Source organism: Triticum aestivum, chromosome 2D (genome assembly GCF_018294505.1).
Source record: "Triticum aestivum cultivar Chinese Spring chromosome 2D, IWGSC CS RefSeq v2.1, whole genome shotgun sequence".
NCBI lineage: Eukaryota > Viridiplantae > Streptophyta > Magnoliopsida > Poales > Poaceae > Triticum > Triticum aestivum.
In genome coordinates, this window is record NC_057799.1 from 555,878,446 (window position 1) to 555,896,396 (window position 17,951).

The window sequence follows — 17,951 nt, forward strand, 5'->3', positions numbered from 1 at the left end:
ACACAGACTGGTGGTAAACACATGATACTGGCCACCGTTAAGCTGCTTTGGATTGGTCTGATAACCCCCTGCTGCTGTTGACGACCTTGGCCAGACTGCTGATTAAAGCCCCCTTGACCGTTCTGCGGATTAGAACTTGAGCCGCCGCCCAGCCCATGAAAACCGCCAGCGCCTGAGCCACCGCCCGGGCCATTGTTGCCGTTAAAGGTGTTGGAATTCTTAAAGGCCTTCATGATTGCACAGTCCTTCCATAGATGAGTTGCTGGCTTCTCTCTAGAGCCATGCCTTGGACAAGGCTCATTTAACAGTTGCTCCAGCGTCGGGCCTGACCCGCTGCCTCGGGGAGGGGGCCTCCCCTTGCGTCTCTGGCTATTACCCTGTGAACTGGCGTTGGCCACGAACTCTAGGCTGCCATCGGCCTTGCGCTTGCCACCTCCTTGGTTCCCCGAGTTATGCTGATGACTCTTGCCATTGCCGTTCTTCTTTTCCTTCCCTGTCCTTTCATCATCTGAAGCGGGGTCCTTGGTACCATCAGAATCCGCGTACTTGACGAGAGCCGCCATCAGTGTACCCATATCATTGCAGTCGCGCTTAAGCCGCCCGAGTTTCATCTTCAGGGGCACGAAGCGACAATTCTGTTCCAACATTAAGACTGCAGAGCCGGCATCCATCTTATCAGATGAATGTATTATTTCCTTAACCCGGCGAACCCAATGTGTCATAGACTCACCCTCCTGCTGCTTACAGTTAGTCAAATCCACAATTGACATAGACTGCCTACAAGTATCCTTGAAGTTTTGGATGAACCGGGCCTTCAGCTCAGCCCAAGACCCGATGGAATTCGGTGGTAGCCCCTTCAACCAAGTGCGGGCAGTCCTATCTAACATCATGGTGAAGTACTTGGCCATTGCTGCTTCACTGACTTCCAGCAGTTCCATGGCCATCTCGTAACTCTCGATCCAGGCTGCGGGTTGTAAGTCAACTGTGTAATTAGGCACCTTTCTAGGGCCTTTGAAGTCCTTGGGTAGACGCTCGTTGCGGATAGCTGGTACTAAACAAGGGACACCTCCAGTCCTGGTAGGGATACCCACGTCGACGGAAGTCGTCGGATAAGCCGGGGGAGTCTGGTAAGCCGTCAACTGAGGCACCTGCTCCGCCTCTTGCCGCGCTCTGTCTTGGTCCGCTGCGTGAAAGGCTCCGTTATGAACCGGGCCATGGCCAGGGGGCGGGTCATGGCGTCGGACGTTACTTGAGCCGGTCGCTGAAACCATGTGTCTGCTGTAACTCGGGCTCCGGCCTGGACGAGGGGTCGAGTGGATCCTATCCCGGCTGTAAGAGTATGCCTCTTGCCGCGCCAGTGCTGTCTGAGTTCCCTGACCCGGCGGGTTTCCACAGCCGTTGGAGAGTCGCCATCAATTGGGAGAGCCGCCAGCCGTGCTGCTGCGGCGACCATGTTTTCCAGCGGGTTAGCATAATGACCCGGTGGTATTGGCACATATTGAGGCGGGGCAGGGTTCACCCGGGGAGGCCCCATAACAGGGGTCCCAGACCCGGGCACTACGACTCCCGGCGGGTTACTAGTCCCTGCACCCGGCGTGTTGAAGAGGTTCCGAGGATCGTAAACCGGAGGGAGTCGAGATTGGGACTTTTGATGCCTCCTTCTCATGACCTCATTGGACGCGTTCTGATCCATCGTGAGCTGGAAGGACTGCGCCTGAATCAACTGAGTCTGGGCGTCGAGAGCCGCCCTCTCCGCTGCCATCCTGATCCCTTCCGCTGCTAGATCCTCCTTGGCTTTCGCTAGGTCTAACTTTAACTGTGCCACCTCCGCGTCATGCTGGGCTTGATCCGCCGGGTCAATCGTGGCGGTTAACAGGGCCGTCATCTTGTCCGTGAGATCCATCAGCACCTGAGCCGGCGAAGGCACCGGGTTTCCTGCCCCAGCAGCAGGGTTCTGAACAGGCTGCGCACCGGCCATGAAGATTCCAACCCGGCTCGACGGCTCAAACGGATCCGGAATACTGTCACCATCGGAATAACCCATGAGCCTGCCATCTTGAAGTTGATACAACGAGTTTGACTCACCGGTAGACGACTCGCCGTCAGAGCCGGCGGCCGCCTCATCACCAGATCCAGATCCATGAGAAAGCCCTCCATGGATACATCCCACGAAAGCACGCTTCAAGGCAGGCTGGGCCCGGGCGGGTCGTGCGCGCTGAGTCGTCTCGATGAGATCGGCGCAGAGATCCGGCTCAGGGCCCGGCTCACCAATCTTGCCGATGAACACATGAATTCCTCCGAAGGGGACCCGGTATCCGTACTCAATTGAGCCGGCGTCGGGGCCCCAGTCTGCATCATCGATGTAGAGCTTGCCGCGACGACTCTTGGTCATCCGGCCCATAGCGTATCCCTTGAGCCATTCGAAGCTGCCTTTCAAGAACTCAAATCCACCGTGCGCCAGCCCCACGGTGGGCGCCAACTGTCGTGGAATTGTCACGGCAGATGTCCTCAAGCTAGGACTTAGTCGTGGAGCCATCGCCGCTAGGAAGCTTGAAGGGGTTAACGGGACAAGGAACACGAGGGTTTATACTGGTTCGGCCCCTTACGGTAAAGGTAAAAGCCTACGTCCAGTTGAGGTGGTATTGATTAGGGTTTCGATGACCAGGGAGCTTAACTGCTATGCCTGGTTCTCGATGAGATCTTTCTTGTCCCTAAACCGCTGCCGGGTCGTCCCTTTATATAGGGAGGCTGACGCCCAGCAGCTCTCAAAGTCCCGGCCGGCTCATAAGAGTGACCGGCTCGGACTCTCAACTATTCTTGCCTTATACTACAAGTTCTACCATAATGATAATTGTAACTACGGGCCTTAAGCCATCTTCGAGTCTTAAGCCCATCTCTGGCCCACCGTCTTCACGCTTGTCGTCGGGCTTCTGGCGATGACCATTATAAGTAACCCGGCCCTTTCTGGCGGGTGACTCTAAGGTCTATATCCTCAACAGGTGGAATGACAACGACAACGGTGTTGGTGGCCGTGATGTAGTCCCAGCCTTTGGGGGTTGGTTTTGGGGTGCAACTTGCAGGCAGTCTCCGTCGGGCATTCTGCATTGGTGTGGACCTGAATATAACGTGACTGAATTTTATTTGGACGGTGTTTGATCGACGTGTTTGCTCATGCCATGAACTGTTTCTGTGGTTCAGACCCGTCTGCCGGGCAGCATTCCTGAATAAGGATGGCGTCCATGATCGAGCCGTGTGGCGCGCCTTCGACGTGGAGGGTCATGTGGATTCAAACTGACACCTGCGTTGGTTGTGGTTCTTCCTAGACGACGTTCATGCGGATTCATGCTCTGTCAGGCATTCAGTGCTGACAGGGGCATGGACACAACGTGGACTGAATTTTTATCTGGGCGATGTTTGATCAACGTGTCTCATGCTCTGAATTGTTTCCGTGGCCCGGACCCGTCTGCCGGTCAGCATTTCTGAATTAAGATGGTGCTCGTTCATGATTCAGCAGTGTGGGGGCGCCTCGACGTCGATGTTCGACAGTCATGTGGAATCCTGTGTTGAGATTCATTTTAGATGGGTGTCCAGTTTAGTTTTGGGAATTTTGCGTGCAGACCTTTTGCCTAAAAGGAAAGATTCTGAATCCTTCCATTATATCTGCTCTGAAGGTAGTAGAAGAAGAGCAACAGTGAACTTGTTGTCATTGCTGCTACAAAAAAATGGAGTACTTTACTTGCCAAGGCAATGAGATGTCATGCTAATTAGTTATAAGCACAGCGACGGAGCACTAACACAGCACCCATAAATCAGCTAAATGAAATCGAACATATTGTCGTGCAAATCAGATAAAATACTTCTAATAGAAACATTTACCTGGCGAAAGGTCAGACCATTAACAAACATTACGTGTACCAAGCTTGTTCCTGCAAACTGAAGATTTTCCATTTCAAAAATTTCCGGTGATCTTGGTTTTGGTTTGACAGGGACTCGAATACCTGGTCCCTGAACTGCATCTGGCCGGTGTTTGATTAACGTGTCTCGTGCTCTAAATTGTTGGATTTGCCTGCCGGACAGAGTTTCAGTGTAAAGAAGGAATGCTCGATCGCCTCGACATCAACACCCACGCCGTTTCACAATTCTTTGGAGTAGCTCACGAATTTATTTGTTCAGTTTAGCTTGAGGAGGAGGCAGAAGTTTCTGAATCCAGCACTAGTCTGAGGGATCAAAGTCTGAAGAAAAGCAGGGTGAAGCAGGAAAATGACGTTTGATCAACGTGTCTCATGCTCTGAATTGTTTCAGTGGCCTAGACCTGTCTGCCGGTCAGCATTTCTGAATAAAAATGGTGTTCATGGTTCAGCAGTGCGGGGGCGCCTCGACGTCGATGTTCGACGGTCATGTGGAATCCGGTGTTGAGATTCAATTCAGAGGGGTCTCCAGTTTACTTCTGGGAATTTTGCGTTCCATGTGCACGCAGAGGATTCTGAATCCTTTTGCCTAAAAGAAGAAAAAAAAAATCTGAATCCTTCCCTGGCATGTGTTCTTAAGGTAGTAGAAGAAGAGCAACAGTGAACTTGTTGTCATTGCAGATACCAAAGAATACTTTATTTGCCAAGGCAATGAGGAGATGTCATGCTTCAACACTGGATTAGACACAGCGACAGAGCCGTAACACAGCACCCATAATAAATCAGCTAAAAGAAAGCGTCCTTTTGCGAGCTTGTTCCTGCAAACTGAAGAGATTTGGTTCCAGATGATCTTAGTTTTGGTTTGACAATGAAGAGATCTAAATTGTCAAGAGTCACAGACCATTGGGGCTCGAACGCCTCCACGGACAGTCATGTGGTTTCACAATTCTTTGGAGTTGCTCACAAATTTATCAAGGAGGTTTCAGTTTAGCTCCAATGGTCTGTTCTGAATTACTGGAGAAGACCAAATTTTTATCATTGCTGATCCAAAACAAGTTTCTATTTACAAATGCACTAAGAAGTTCTGATGTGTGTAACTGGCACGAGGTCAGAACACTCACTAACAAATCACTCAGAACAGGCAAATCACATATTATATATCATCACTGATTGGTACATTCAAAGTTCAGAACATCAACAAACCACTCATAAATAAATAACAGCCAAAGTCTAGGGAGCTGACTACGCCGAGAGTCGACTAAAAAATACAGTCGAATTTTCGACGCACACAGACAAGTTAGATAAGTGGTTGGAGAAACCATGGTTTCACAACCTTGTGAGTCTTTGGAGTTCAGTGAGCTAGCTGTTTCTCCCGGTTAACTAGCAGAGCATCCAAGGTAGATAATCCGGTGTCGAATCAACACGCGTTCTCGTCCAGCCTTCCAAGGCGCATCCTGATTGGTTCTCTGTTCAGCATTTTCGACGCTGAATTCGGCTCCCTCTTCTGCATTTTCGACGCCGAATACGGCTCCCTGTTCTGCATTTTCGACGCCGAACTCGGCTCTCTGTTCTGCATTTTTGACGCCGAGTTGTCGTCCAGCCTGCCGAGGGGCACCCTGTTATTGGGCTCTCTCTTCTGCAACTTAGACGCCGAGTTCTCGTCCAGCCTGCCCAGGGGCACCCTAGTCGGCTCTCTGTTCTGCATTTCAAACGCCAAGATCAGCACACAAATTCATGAGCATCAGTTACACAGATGGATGCAACTTGGTGATGATTGTTACCTTGTGAGCTGAATTCAGCGTCTGGTCCAACCTTCCAAGGGGCACCCTGTTTGCTTCTCTGTTCTGCATTTTGGAAGCTAAGATGAATTAGCACACAAAGATCATATATACTTGAGGTGCATATCAGTATATAAATTTGGTGGTTACCTTGTGAGCAATCAGTGTCTCCCTGAGCTTCAGCTTAAGCCTCCGCAGGCTAAGCTTATCCAGTGGCACAGATGATTTCTCACCCTCCTTCACTTCATTCTCTTGTGCCACCGCCACCTTCTCCTTGAGCACTTCATTCTCTTGTGCCACTGCCACCTTCTCCTTGAGCTGGACCCTAAGCTTCCTCAGGCTCAGGCTGCCCAGTGCTTCAGATTCGTTGCCTCCCTCCTTCTCCTTTTCCACTGCCACAGGTTCAGCAACGTTCTTCTCAGCAGCAGCTTCAGACACCGTGGAGTCCATGGACAGGAACTTGGTGGCATCCTCAAATAAGCCTGCGAACAGCGGCGAAATGACGTGACCACTGCAGTCTCCGGCAGCGTCGAACACCGGCGAGCGGTCGCCGGCGAGAGCGCTCTCCTTGACTGCCCACTCGTCATCTGTCACTGTGGCCTGCGACAGGTAGTCGACGGTGACCACTTCCTTCGCGCACTCGTCTCTGGCGGTGTCAGCCACCGGTGTGAGGTCACCGGTGAAAGCAAACTCCCTGGCTGCCCATTCGTCATCAGTCACCGTGGGTTGCGACAGGTTGTCGACGATGAGCACCTCGTCTACTTTCTCCTCCATGGGGGCCACCACTCTATCCTCTTCAACGGACACATCTGCAAGGCCGCCCTTGACTGCACCCTCATCGTCAGTTACCGTGGCTTGCGACAGGTTCTCGACGGTGATCACTTGTACAGCGCCCTCAAACATTGTGGCTGGGCTGAGTAGCATGTCGTCGGCGGCCACCACGCCGCCGTCGTCCTCCTCGACGGGCACATTTGTCAGCTCACTGGTGATGCCACTCTCCTCTGTCACAGTGGCCTCAACACTCTCCTTCTTTGGCTCCTCTTCAACAGGCTCTTCTGTGTCATCAACAATCAGATCTTCTTCCTTGATTTCATGGGCCTTGGCTGCTCTGTGGAGCAGCAGCCAAGCAGCCAAGGTGATTCGGTCTTCATCCTTCTCCTCCTCTTCAACATCCATACCTTCCTTCTCATTGGCTTTGGCTGCGCTCTCAAGGAGAGCACCAAAGGTTGCTTCTACTTCATTGTCCTCCTCTTCAACAGCCTCATCCATGTCATGCTGCGCCTCACCAGCAACCAGATGAAGGTCTTCCTTGTTCTCGTGGCACTTGGCTGCGCTCTGAAACAGAGCACCTAAGAATGGCACCTCATTCTCCTCAACAACCAGATCTTTCTTGTTCTCACTAGACTTGGCCGCGCTCTGAAACAGAGTGCCAAAGACAGCCATATCTTCCTCATTCTCCTGCTCTGCAACACACTCATCCATGTTATACTGCACCTCATCAACAACCAGTTGTTGTTCCTTGTTCTCATTTGTTTTGGCTGCGCTCTGGAACAGAGCACCAAGGATTGACACATCATTGTCCTCTTCAACAGCCACATCTCCCTTGTTCTGATTGGCTTTGGCTGCGCTCTGGAACAGAGCACCAAGGACTGAAACTTCATTGTCATCCTCTTCCACTGCAGCAGCCTCATCCATGTCATGCTGCAACAACTCTTCAACAGCCAGCTCACACTCATCCATGTTATACTGCACCTCATCAACAACCAGTTGTTGTTCCTTGTTCTCATTTGTTTTGGCTGCGCTCTGGAACAGAGCACCAAGGATTGACACATCATTGTCCTCTTCAACAGCCACATCTCCCTTGTCCTGATTGGCTTTGGCTGCGCTCTGGAACAGAGCACCAAGGACTGAAACTTCATTGTCATCCTCTGCAGCAGCCTCATCCATGTCATGCTGCAACAACTCTTCAACAGCCAGCTCATCCTTGTTCTCACTGGTTTTGGCTGCGCTCTGGAAAAGAGCACCAAACAGCACTTCACTCTCCTCCTCTTCAACCAGGTCTTCCTTCTCCTCATTGGCTTTGGCTGCACTCTGAAGCACTTCACTCTCCTTCTCAATGGCAGTGTCTGCATGGCAGGTGAAACCAACCTCCACATCAGCCTCCTGCGGCACCGGTGTGGCCTGAGCCGCCGACTCGGCGACGGGCACCATTTCTGTCTCTTCACTGGACTGATGAATCTTCTCAGCTTCTTCAACGGGCACCATTTCTGTCTCTTCACTGGAATGATGAACCTCCTCAGCTTCCTCAACGGGCACCATTTCAGTCTCTTCACTGGACAGCTGAATCTCCTCAACTTCCTCAGCGGTCTCTTCCACGGGCATCATCATTTCAGTCTCTTCAGTGGACTGATTATCCTCATCTTCCTCAGTGGCCTCACCGGATTCCGGCGCTTCCATGGGCACCATTTCAGTCTCTTCAGTGGACAGATGATCCTCGGCTTCCTCAGCGGCCTCACCGGCATGATGAATCTCCACGTCCAGTGGCCCCTCGCTGGAGACAGTTTCAGCCGGGAAATGGCCTTCCTGATCAACAACATTCAGGGCGACTGGAGACTGCTCACACTGCTGGACATCGTTCTGCTGCTCATCCACTGATGAAACAACCGTGCAATCTTCTGCCACTGGTGCTGCCTCTTCTTCGACTAGCTCGGGACTGGCATGTACATCCGTTGCTAATCCTGCAATTTCAGATAGTCAGACACATATTTCGGCTACAGAAAAGATGGAAGAAGCATCAATTTCAGAGAGGGAAACGCTCGTCTCACCTTCTTCCTGATCCTGTTCCTGAACTAGCTCCGTTTGCTCATCGGCCTGAGCATCCATGGCTGCTTCCATTTCTTCAGCGTCATCGTCACTTCCCTCGTCTGAGGTTGCCAGTGCAGGCACAGCAGTTTCCATGTCAAGGACATCACCTGGTTGCAAAGAAAATTCTAGTCAGTTTCAGATAGGAGAGCCAGACACATAATGCAGCTACAGACAAACCGACTGGGCTGAATTTTAAGTTTCAAGTTCCATGTCAAGGACAATCACCTTCGTCTTCCTGGCCCTGCTCCTCAACTAGCTCGTTCTGAGCATCCATGGTTGCTTCCAGCTCTGCAGCATCACCAGCTCCTTCGTCGGAGGAAAGCGCAACAGTTTCCGCATCAGAAACAACAGCTGATTGCAACAAGAGAATTTGCCTCAGGCCGTGAACAAAATAGCGCCAGCAAGCCGATTTGATGCAAACTGTCCTTACCTTGCTGGTCCTCTTCTTCCATTTCTTCGGTACCACCACTTGCCTCGTCTGAAGAAACCGGCACAGCAGTTTCCACACGACCTGAGTGCACACAAAATTCTTGCAATTTCAGATTTCAGGAGACTGCAGCTACAAGAAAACATGGGAGGCGTATCAATTTAAAGTTGTTGCTTAAGTCTTCGTCCCACCTTCGTCTTCCTGACCCTGCTCCTCTTCTATTTCTTCAGTATCATCATTTTCGTCGTCAGAGGAAACCTGTGCAGTTTCCATAGCAGGCACATCACCTGCATCTTCCTGGCTCGGCTCCTCAACCAGCAGCTCCGTTTGCTCACCGTTCTGAAGATGCACGGCCTCTTCTTCCATTACTGCAGTAGCGTCACGTCCCTCATCTGAAGAAACCGGTGCAGGTGCAGCAGTTTCCATATCAGAAACATCACCTGCTTGCAAACAAAATTCAGATACCACAGCCAGAGTCAGACACATAGTTCAGATACAACATGGGGCACACATCAATTTCAAGTTTCAATTTCCATATCAGGGACATCACCTGTCTCACGTGCCTCTTCTATTTCTTCAGTATCATCATCTTCGTCGTCAGAGGAAGCCGGTGCAGTTTCCATATCAGGCACACCACCTGCTGCATCTTCCTGACACTGGTCCTCAACCAGCTTGTTTTGCACTTCGTTCTGAATATCCATGGCCTCCTTTTCCATTTCTTCAGTAGGTGCAGCTATTTCACCTGATTGCAATAAAAAAAAGATTCTCATTAGTTCAGATAGGAGAGTCAGACAAATTATGCTTGCAGCTACAGAAAGACATGAGACACGCATCGATTCCAAGTTCAGTTTTTAGGGACATCACCTGTCTCACGGTCCTCTTCCTTGTTCTGCTCCTCAACTAGGTCCTTTTGCTCCTCAGTCTGAGGATCCATGGCTGCTTCCATTGCTGCAGCGCCATCAGCTCCCTCGTCAGAGGAAACCGGCGCAGGCGCAACAGTTTCGACAACAGCTGCTGCAAACATAATTTGCATCAGGCGATAAATCAAAACAGAGCAAGCAAATTTGATTTGACGCAAGCAAACTGTTCTTACCTTGCTGGCATTGCTCTTCTTCCTCATCTTGCTGCCCACCAGTCCTCCTCGCCGGAGCCCTCCTCGACGCCCGTCTTGTCTTGGGCACCGCTTCCTCGGCCACCGGAACGACTGTGGTCTGGCTGCGAGCGCGACGAGTGGTCCGAGCCGGCGCGGCCTCCACGGGCGCCTCCTCTGTCTCGGTCTTGCTTGTTCCGGCCCTTTTCCTCGTAGCCGGAGCCGCCACAGGCTCAACCCGTGCGCGCCCGCGGGCACCGCGCCGTCCCACGCGAACGGCAGGCGATTTCTCCTCCTCCACCGGTGGTTCTTCTTCCTCAACCTGGTTCTGCGGATTCGTGGCTTCTTCCTCCATCTCTGCAGCATCACCAGCTGCTTCGTCCGAGGAAACAGGCGCAGGCGCAGCAGCTTCCGCATCAGAGACAACGGCTGGTCGCAAACAAGATTCGCATCAGGCGATAAATCCAACAAATTCGAAAGCAGATTGATTTGATTGAAGCAACCGAGCTGTTCTTACCTTGCTGGCCTTCTCCTTCCTCTTCCTGCTGCGCAGCAGTCTTCCTCGACGTCCGTCTTCCCTTGGGTGCCTCCTCAGCCACCGTGCTCTGGCTCCGAGCGCGAGTGGCCCGAGCCGGCACGGCCTCTGCAGCCGGAGCGTCAACCCATGTCACGGTCTTCCTTGTTGCAGCCTTTTTCCTCGTAGCCGGAGACGCCACAGGCTCGGGCCGTGCGCGTCGTCTGGCACCTCGCCGCCCCACGCCAACGGCAGGCGATTCTTGCCTACCGTCCTCCTCCTCCTCCAGTGGTGGCTCTTCTTGCACCTGTGCTGGTGTATCCGCGACCACTACCCCTGCGATTACAGATCTGAGAATCAGACACATAGTTCGAGCAAACGTGGGGCACGCATCAATTTGAAGTTGCTACTAAAGTCGAGGGATCCGGCCGTCTCACCTTGGCCGTCATGGCTCTGTTCCTCAACCTCGTTGTGCTCCTCGTTCTGAGTATTCGTGGCATCTTCTTCCATTTCCGCAGTTTCCATATCAGAGGCGACAGCTGAATGCAATCAATCATCGAATTAGGGAAGAAATAAAGATTTGAAAATTGATTTGGAAAGAATTAGGCAAAAATTAAAGATTTGAGAATGGATTTGGAAAGAATTAGGCAAGAATTAAACAGGAGCAGAAAATTGATTTGGAAAGATTTGAAGCAAATTACCTTGTGTCCCCTTTCCTTCTTCTTCCTGGTCCGCACCAGTCTTCGTCGCCGCGGCCCGCCTCGACGCCCGTCTTGTCTTGGGTGCCTCTTCCTCGGCGACCGGCGCCGCCGTCGTCTGGCTCCGAGCACGAGTGGCACGGGCCGTCACGGCCTCCGCAGCGATATCCTCCGTCTCGGCCTTGCTTGCCGCAGCCCTTTTCCTCGTAGCTGGTGCCGCCACAGGCTCCGCAGGTGCATCCTCCGTCGCGGTATTGCTCGCCGCAGCCCTTCTCCTCGTGGCCGGAGCAGCCACAGGCTCGATCCGTGCGCGCCCGCCGGCAGCGCGTCCGCGTCCGCGTCCTCTTCCGCGACCGCGACCGCGCCCGGCGGCTGGGGCTTTCTCTTCCTCCTCTTCCTCGCTGTCCACCAGTAAGATGACCTCCAGCGAGATCTCCTCTTGCTTCTTCCTCTTCCTCTCCTTTTCCTCCTCCTCCTGCTTCCTTTTCTCTTCTTCCTCCTCCTGCCTCCTTTTCTCCTCTTCCTCCTCCTGCCTCCTTTTCTCCTCTTCCTCCTCCTGCTTCCTCTTCTTCTCCTCCGCTTCCTGTTTCTTCTTCTCCTCCGCCTCCTGCTTCTTCGTCTTCTTCTTCTTCACCTCCTCCACGACCGCCTGAACCGCCGGCTTGGCCACTTCGACAACGACCGGCTGCTCGACGTACTCCTCGATCCCGTCGACCTGCAAGGACAAAACGCGCGATTCAGTCAAATCACCTAGATCTGACGCGAGACGGCGATTCGAAGACCAAGAACTTACCGCGGGGAGCGCGGCGAGGGCGTCGGCGATGGCGGCGTTGCTCAGGTTGGCGCGGACGCCGTTGCGCTTGGCCAGCGCCTGGAGGTCGCGGCGGGGGAGCGCGAGGAAGTCCATGCTCGCCGGCGGCCGGGTCGGGTCCGTCTCCTACCTTTACCTACCTACCTCTCCTCGTCCGCCTCGGTCTCTGAAATCTTTGCTGGAGCGACTGCGCGGAGGTGCGATTGGGAAACCGGAGGAATGGAGCGTCGGGGCCGGATTTAAAGGGGAAAAGTTCGGATTTTGAATTCGGGCAGCCGACCGTTGGCCGGGTTGGAGCGTCTCGTCTCGTCTCCCTGCCGACCGTTGGGGGTTGGAGCGTCCCGCCGCCTCTCTCACCGGACTCGCTCGCTGCGGATATGGTAGGGTACTTTAATTTAAAATAAAAAAATGGGGAGGCAAAGGTCGGGGCATCTTTTTGGATCACACGCTGCACGTTGATTGTAGGGTAGGAGTACTTCAAATCGTCGCCTCGTTGTTTGCTTGCCTTTACTCTCCTTGATTTGGTGCTGCCGTTCTCGGAATTGATTGGTAGCTTGTGTTAATTGAAGAGCAAATCTTATGTTGAAGAATATACGGAGGCAAGAAATCAGAATTGATTTGTACTAGCTTGTTAAATTATGGCCGCATGCATCTTTCTGATGCGGCCGGGGGATAACCTCCTTTTCGAAAAAAAACTACTCCCTCCGTCCCATAATATGTGTCAAAAAGCGTCTTACATTATGGGACGGAGGGAGTGGCTTGTTAAATTGAAGAGCAGCTGGATAGGCACGAAGTCTTTTCCGAAAGGGAAATGTTTGTATTTTTTTTGAATTGTTTGGATTGCTTACCACATGTGGAAACATTTGTAATTGATCGGCTGGTTGAAACTCGACCGGTCGCATCACGTGCTGCTTTTTTATTGGTCGAGGACGCCCCCTATGGGCCCGCGCACACAAGGGCCTTATCCCGTCGTCCTTGTCTTCGTCCTTTTTCAACCGGACCGTGTGGACCTTGAGCTGCTAACCCGACGGCCATGGAGGTTACTGAGACCGAGCTTCCTAGCGGCGCGCCACGGCGACGCCACGGTCATGCGCCATCCATCTCGGTCGTCCTCCTCGACACAGCGACGCAAACGCCAGGTGCGCCTTCCACCCCGTCGTCCTCCTCATGCATGGCGAGGCCTTGGTCGTGCTACAAGCTTAGGCTGCCATGGTGGAACCGGCGACGAGCCGTGGTGACGAGACGAGACACTATTTTTGCTGCAAGTCCAGGGAGGCCCGTGCTGGAACCGGGAATGTGTCATGCTGGCAAAGCAAGTTTTGCTGGAGCCGGCTACAAAATTTGTTGTGCACCTGTACGACACCCATGCATCCCAGCGATGATTGCTACAACCGACTCTCTGAATTGCTGGAACTGGTGAATGGTGATGCTGGAGCGGGAGAGTGAGAATACTATAACAGTAGCACCCATGGCATCCCACGGTGACAAATTGCTACAAACATTGTTCTGAAATCCCGGAATCGGAGAGTGGGGATGCTACCACAGCAGGACCCATGGCATCCCGCCACCGGCGGTTTTGCTACAACCGTTGTTTCTGAATGCTGGAATCGGAGAGTGAGAATGCTACAACATCATCATTTGGGTTCCTGCGACGTAGGTGCACCAGCGGCTAGTGTGTGAGATGCTGCAACCGGCGAGCTGAAATGCTGGTACCGGCAACACCGGGAGCTACGAGAGGGTTGGGGCATGTCAACGTTTTTACTGCAACTAGTGATGCTTGCAAGCTACGGTAGTGGGGCCATGCTGGAAACCATTGCTCAGCCATGCTAGAACGGCGTGCCGGTGTTGCTGTGTCCCGGGGTGTCGCCGTGAGCGTTGCCGAGGATTGGGGCCGGCATTCTGGCTATTCTGGCGGCGCGAGCTACGAGCAGCGATGTTCAAGATGATGTTGTTGTGTCCCACGATGGGGGTGCGGGCTGGCGTCGCCGGAGTTTCTTTTGTAACCGTCACGTGTGCCATGAGGGGGTGGATGGGGATTAGAAGTGGGGTGGTTGGGTAGATGAAGAAGGAAGAAGGGGGAGGCATGCGAGTCGTGGGGGAGGGGGGAGGGGGCAGATCAGGCGGCCCAGGTTTGATAAATCAGACGGCCGTGTGGTGACCAACCGAAATTTCGGCCGGCCGACCGGCGCCTATCACATGCCTTTTTGAAACCCCTCCCTCTCCTCTGGCGGCACAACAGAGGCGATTAGGGTTTTGAGTGAACACCAAGGAGCTCGTTGTTTCTCAACATCGGGGCGCAGTGCATCGGCGGAGAAGGCATGAATCGCTCCTCTTCTGGCGCTGGGAAGGAAACCGCTGGATCATCCAGCTCTGCGCGAGTAAAGATGGAGGCGACGATGGGAAAGATGGATATCACCGAGGAGGAGGCTCCCAAGTGGTTGGTTGCGGGGAAGAGCTTGTACTGTTATCTATTTCATATACAGACGATCTCCAACGCACTCCACCTGGCTTGGGGAAACCCTAGGATCCTTGTGATCCGTCCGCTAGGAGAAAACATGTTCGTGGCCAAATTTGAAAGCTAGCAGGACAGAGATAGGGTCTTGGATGGATCGCCATTGTGACGCCCCCGATTTGACCGTACACTAATCATGCACGCAAATGTGTACGATCACGATCAGGGACTCACGGGAAGATATCACAACACAACTCTACAACATAAATGAGTCATACAAGCGTCATAATACAAGCCAGGGGCCTCGAGGGCTCGAATACAATTGCTCGATCATAGACGAGTCAGCGGAAGCAACAATATCTGAGTACAGACATAAGTTAAACAAGTTTGCCTTAAGAAGGCTAGCACAAAGTAGCAACGATCGAAAAGGCAAGGCCTCCTGCCTGGGACCTCCTAACTACTCCTGGTCGTCGTCAGCAGCCTGCACGTAGTAGTAGGCACCTCCAGTGTCGTAGGTGTCGTCGTCGACGGTGGCGTCTGGCTCCTGGACTCCAACATCTGGTTGCGACAACCAGATAGAAAGGAAAGGGGGAAAAGAGGGAGAGAAGCAACCGTGAGTACTCATCCAAAGTACTCGCAAGCAAGGAGCTACACTACATATGCATGGGTATATGTGTAAAGGGGCATATCAGTGGACTGAACTGCAGAATGCCAGAATAAAAGGGGGATAGCTAGTCCTGTCGAAGACTACGCTTCTGGACATCTCCATCTTGCAGCATGTAGAAGAGAGTAGATTGAAGTCCTCCAAGTAGCATCGCATAGCATAATCCTACCCGGCGATCCCCTCCTCGTCGCCCTGTTAGAGAGCGATCACCGGGTTGTATCTGGCACTTGGAAGGGTGTATTTTATTCAGTATCCAGTTCTAGTTGTCATAAGCTCAAGGTACAACTCCGGGTCGTCCTTTTACCGAGGGACACGGCTATTCGAATAGATAAACTTCCCTGCAGGGGTGCACCACATAACCCAACACGCTCGATCCCAATTGGCCGGACACACTTTTCTGGGTCATGCCCGGCCTCGTAAGATCAACACGTCGCAGCCCCACCTAGGCTCAACAGAGAGGTCAGCACGCCGGTCTAAACCTATGCGCGCAGGGGTCTGGGCCCATCGCCCTATGCACACCTGCACGTTGCGTACGCGGCCGGAAGCAGACCTAGCCCCCTTAATACAAGCGCGAGCTTACGGTCCAATGCGGCGCGCGCCACTCAGTTGCTGACGTCAAAAGAGCTTCAGATGATACCACGACGTCGGGATACCCATAACTACTCCCACGTAGATGGTTAGTGCGTATAGACCAAATGGCCAGACTCAGATCAAATACCAAGAACTCGTTAAGCGGGTTATGTATCCGCGAACGCCGACCAGGGCGAGGCCCACCTCTCTCCTAGGCGGTCTCAACCTGCCCTGTCGCTCCGCCTCAAAGTAACAGTCGGGGGCCGTCAGGAACCCAGGCCCACCTCTACCGGGGTGGAGCCACCTGTCCTTTCAGCCCCCTCATCAGAATCACTTGCGGGTACTCCTCGAGCCGACCCGACTTTAGTCACCACATGTGTCATGTATATAATGTATATAGGATATACCCGTGATCACCTCCCGAAGTGATCACGGCCCAGTAATATAGCATGGCAGACGGACAAGGGTGTAGGGCCACTGATGGAACACTAGCATCCTATTCTAAGCAGTAGGATAGCAGGTAAGGGGAACAACTGTAGCAACAATGACAGGCTATGCAACAGAATAGGATTAATCGAAAGCAGTAACATGCTACACTACTCTAATGCAAGCAGTATAGAGAAGAATAGGCGATATCTGGTGATCAGGGGGGGGGCTTGCCTGGTTGCTCTGGCAAGTAGGAGGGGTCGTCAACTCTGTAGTCGAACTGGGCAGCAGCAGTGTCGGTCTCGTAGTCTACCGGAGAGAAGAGGGGGAAGAAACAGTAAATACAATGCAAACATAAGCATGACGATGCGTGACATGACAATGAGCGGTGCTAGGGGTGTCCTAACGCGACAGTAGGTGGTACCGGTGAAGGGGGGGAACATCTGGGAGGTATTCCCGATGTTTCGCGTTCTCGGACAGACGGACCGGAGGGGGAAAGTTGCTAGTTCGATAGGTTAGGGAGATGTGGTGGACGAACAGACTGCGTATTTGGATTCGTCTCGTCGTTCTGAGCAACTTTCATATAGAAAACATTTTCATCCGAGTTACGGTTTAAAAGATATGAATTTTCAAAGTTTATTTGAATTTCTGGAATTATTTATATTAAGCAAAAATGAATTATGACGTCAGCATGAGGCAATGCTGTCGTCAGCAGGTCAACAGGTCGGCTGACCAGTCAAACCAGACAGGTGGGTCCAGTGGGACCCACATGTCAGCCTCTGTTAGTCTAATATTTAGTTAAACTAAACTAACAGTCTAATTAGAGGGGTGGGCCCCATATGTCAGTGAGTGTTTAGTTAAACTAATTATTTTTATTTATAAAACATTTTCTTTTTCTTTTCCTTTTTTATATTTTTGCGGCGGGGCCCGCATGTCAGTGACTGGGCCTGCCCAGTCAGCAGTTGACTGGGTCAACCCAGTCAACTGGGGCCCGTGGGGGCCACTGGCAGGGGCACTGGGGTGGCCCCAGGCCAGCCACGTCGGCGGCCGGCGCCGGAGCAACGCCGGCGACCAAAACGCACGGCGGCGCGGCTCGGGAGGGGTACGGGTTTCACGCACAGGGGGTCTTCGGGGGCGTGGCTGGGCGCGTTCGACGCGGCTCGGCGCCGCGCGTCCAATGGTGGTGGCCGGAGGGGCTGGAACGGCCGGGGGCGAGCGCTACGAGCTCGCCGGCGGCGAGGTGCTACGGGCTGGGGGCGGGTGCTACGTTATAGCGCGCGAGCGGCCGAACTAATTAGCTAGGCGGGTGCGGCACGACGCGGTCGAGCTAGCGGGCCTACGCCCGTGACCATTTGGTCACCGGAGACCCGCCGGCGGCGAGCTCCGCGGCGCGGCATTCGGGCGCGCGTGGGGGAGCAGCTACGGAACGCGGGCGAGCTAACGGAGAGGGGGAGGAGAAGCGGGAGCTCACAGCGGAGCCGTAGGGACTGGCAATGAGCTCGGGGAGGGCGCGGGGTAGCCGGAATCGGCGACGAACGCCGGCGACCCGAAGGTTGAAGACGAGCTCATTGCGGTCGGTGCAGTGGCTCCAAGCTCCAACGGAGAGGCGAAGGTGACGTAGTCGAGGGCGGGGAGTCGTCCGGGCACGTCGTCGGGGCAATCGGGGCACGGTGGCCGCGAGTTCGACGGTGAACGGCGGCGAGCGCGCTCGGGCAGGGGGGAATCGAAGGGGAGAGGGAGGTGGATCT

The 17,951-nt window shown here is 53.4% G+C and overlaps 1 protein-coding gene across 5 annotated transcripts; it reads right to left on the minus strand.

Moving 5' to 3' along the window:
* Window positions 1-5,043: 5,043 nt before the first annotated feature.
* On the minus strand, window positions 5,044-12,377 carry LOC123054465 (trichohyalin). Of its 5 annotated transcripts, XM_044478246.1 has the most exons (15): window positions 12,074-12,377; window positions 11,284-11,995; window positions 11,020-11,121; window positions 10,586-10,918; window positions 10,072-10,497; window positions 9,843-9,992; window positions 9,529-9,720; window positions 9,170-9,418; window positions 8,982-9,062; window positions 8,777-8,902; window positions 8,512-8,658; window positions 7,427-8,424; window positions 5,837-7,168; window positions 5,690-5,752; window positions 5,044-5,607 (listed from the first exon to the last, which is right to left on the minus strand). In XM_044478246.1, exons 1-15 carry the CDS (start codon window positions 12,185-12,187, stop codon window positions 5,326-5,328), a joined length of 5,307 nt encoding a protein of 1,768 aa, XP_044334181.1. In that variant the 5' UTR covers window positions 12,188-12,377; the 3' UTR covers window positions 5,044-5,325. The 5 variants fall into 5 exon arrangements, with proteins under 5 accessions (XP_044334181.1, XP_044334179.1, XP_044334178.1 ...); XM_044478244.1 differs by having other exon boundaries at window positions 5,837-8,424; window positions 9,843-9,989; XM_044478243.1 differs by having other exon boundaries at window positions 5,837-8,424.
* Window positions 12,378-17,951: the final 5,574 nt, after the last annotated feature.

Excerpts from the sequence above, each read along its gene's own strand:
- LOC123054465 (XM_044478243.1), bottom strand. The coding sequence starts at position 12,187 with ATGGACTTCCTCGCGCTCCCCCGCCGCGACCTCCAGGCGCTGGCCAAG. Across the intron at positions 10,498-10,585 it reads GGAAGGAGAAGGCCAGCAAG|CCGTTGTCTCTGATGCGGAA; the intron begins GTAAGAACAGCT and ends GTTTGCGACCAG. Across the intron at positions 9,993-10,071 it reads AGAAGAGCAATGCCAGCAAG|CAGCTGTTGTCGAAACTGTT; the intron begins GTAAGAACAGTT and ends TTATGTTTGCAG.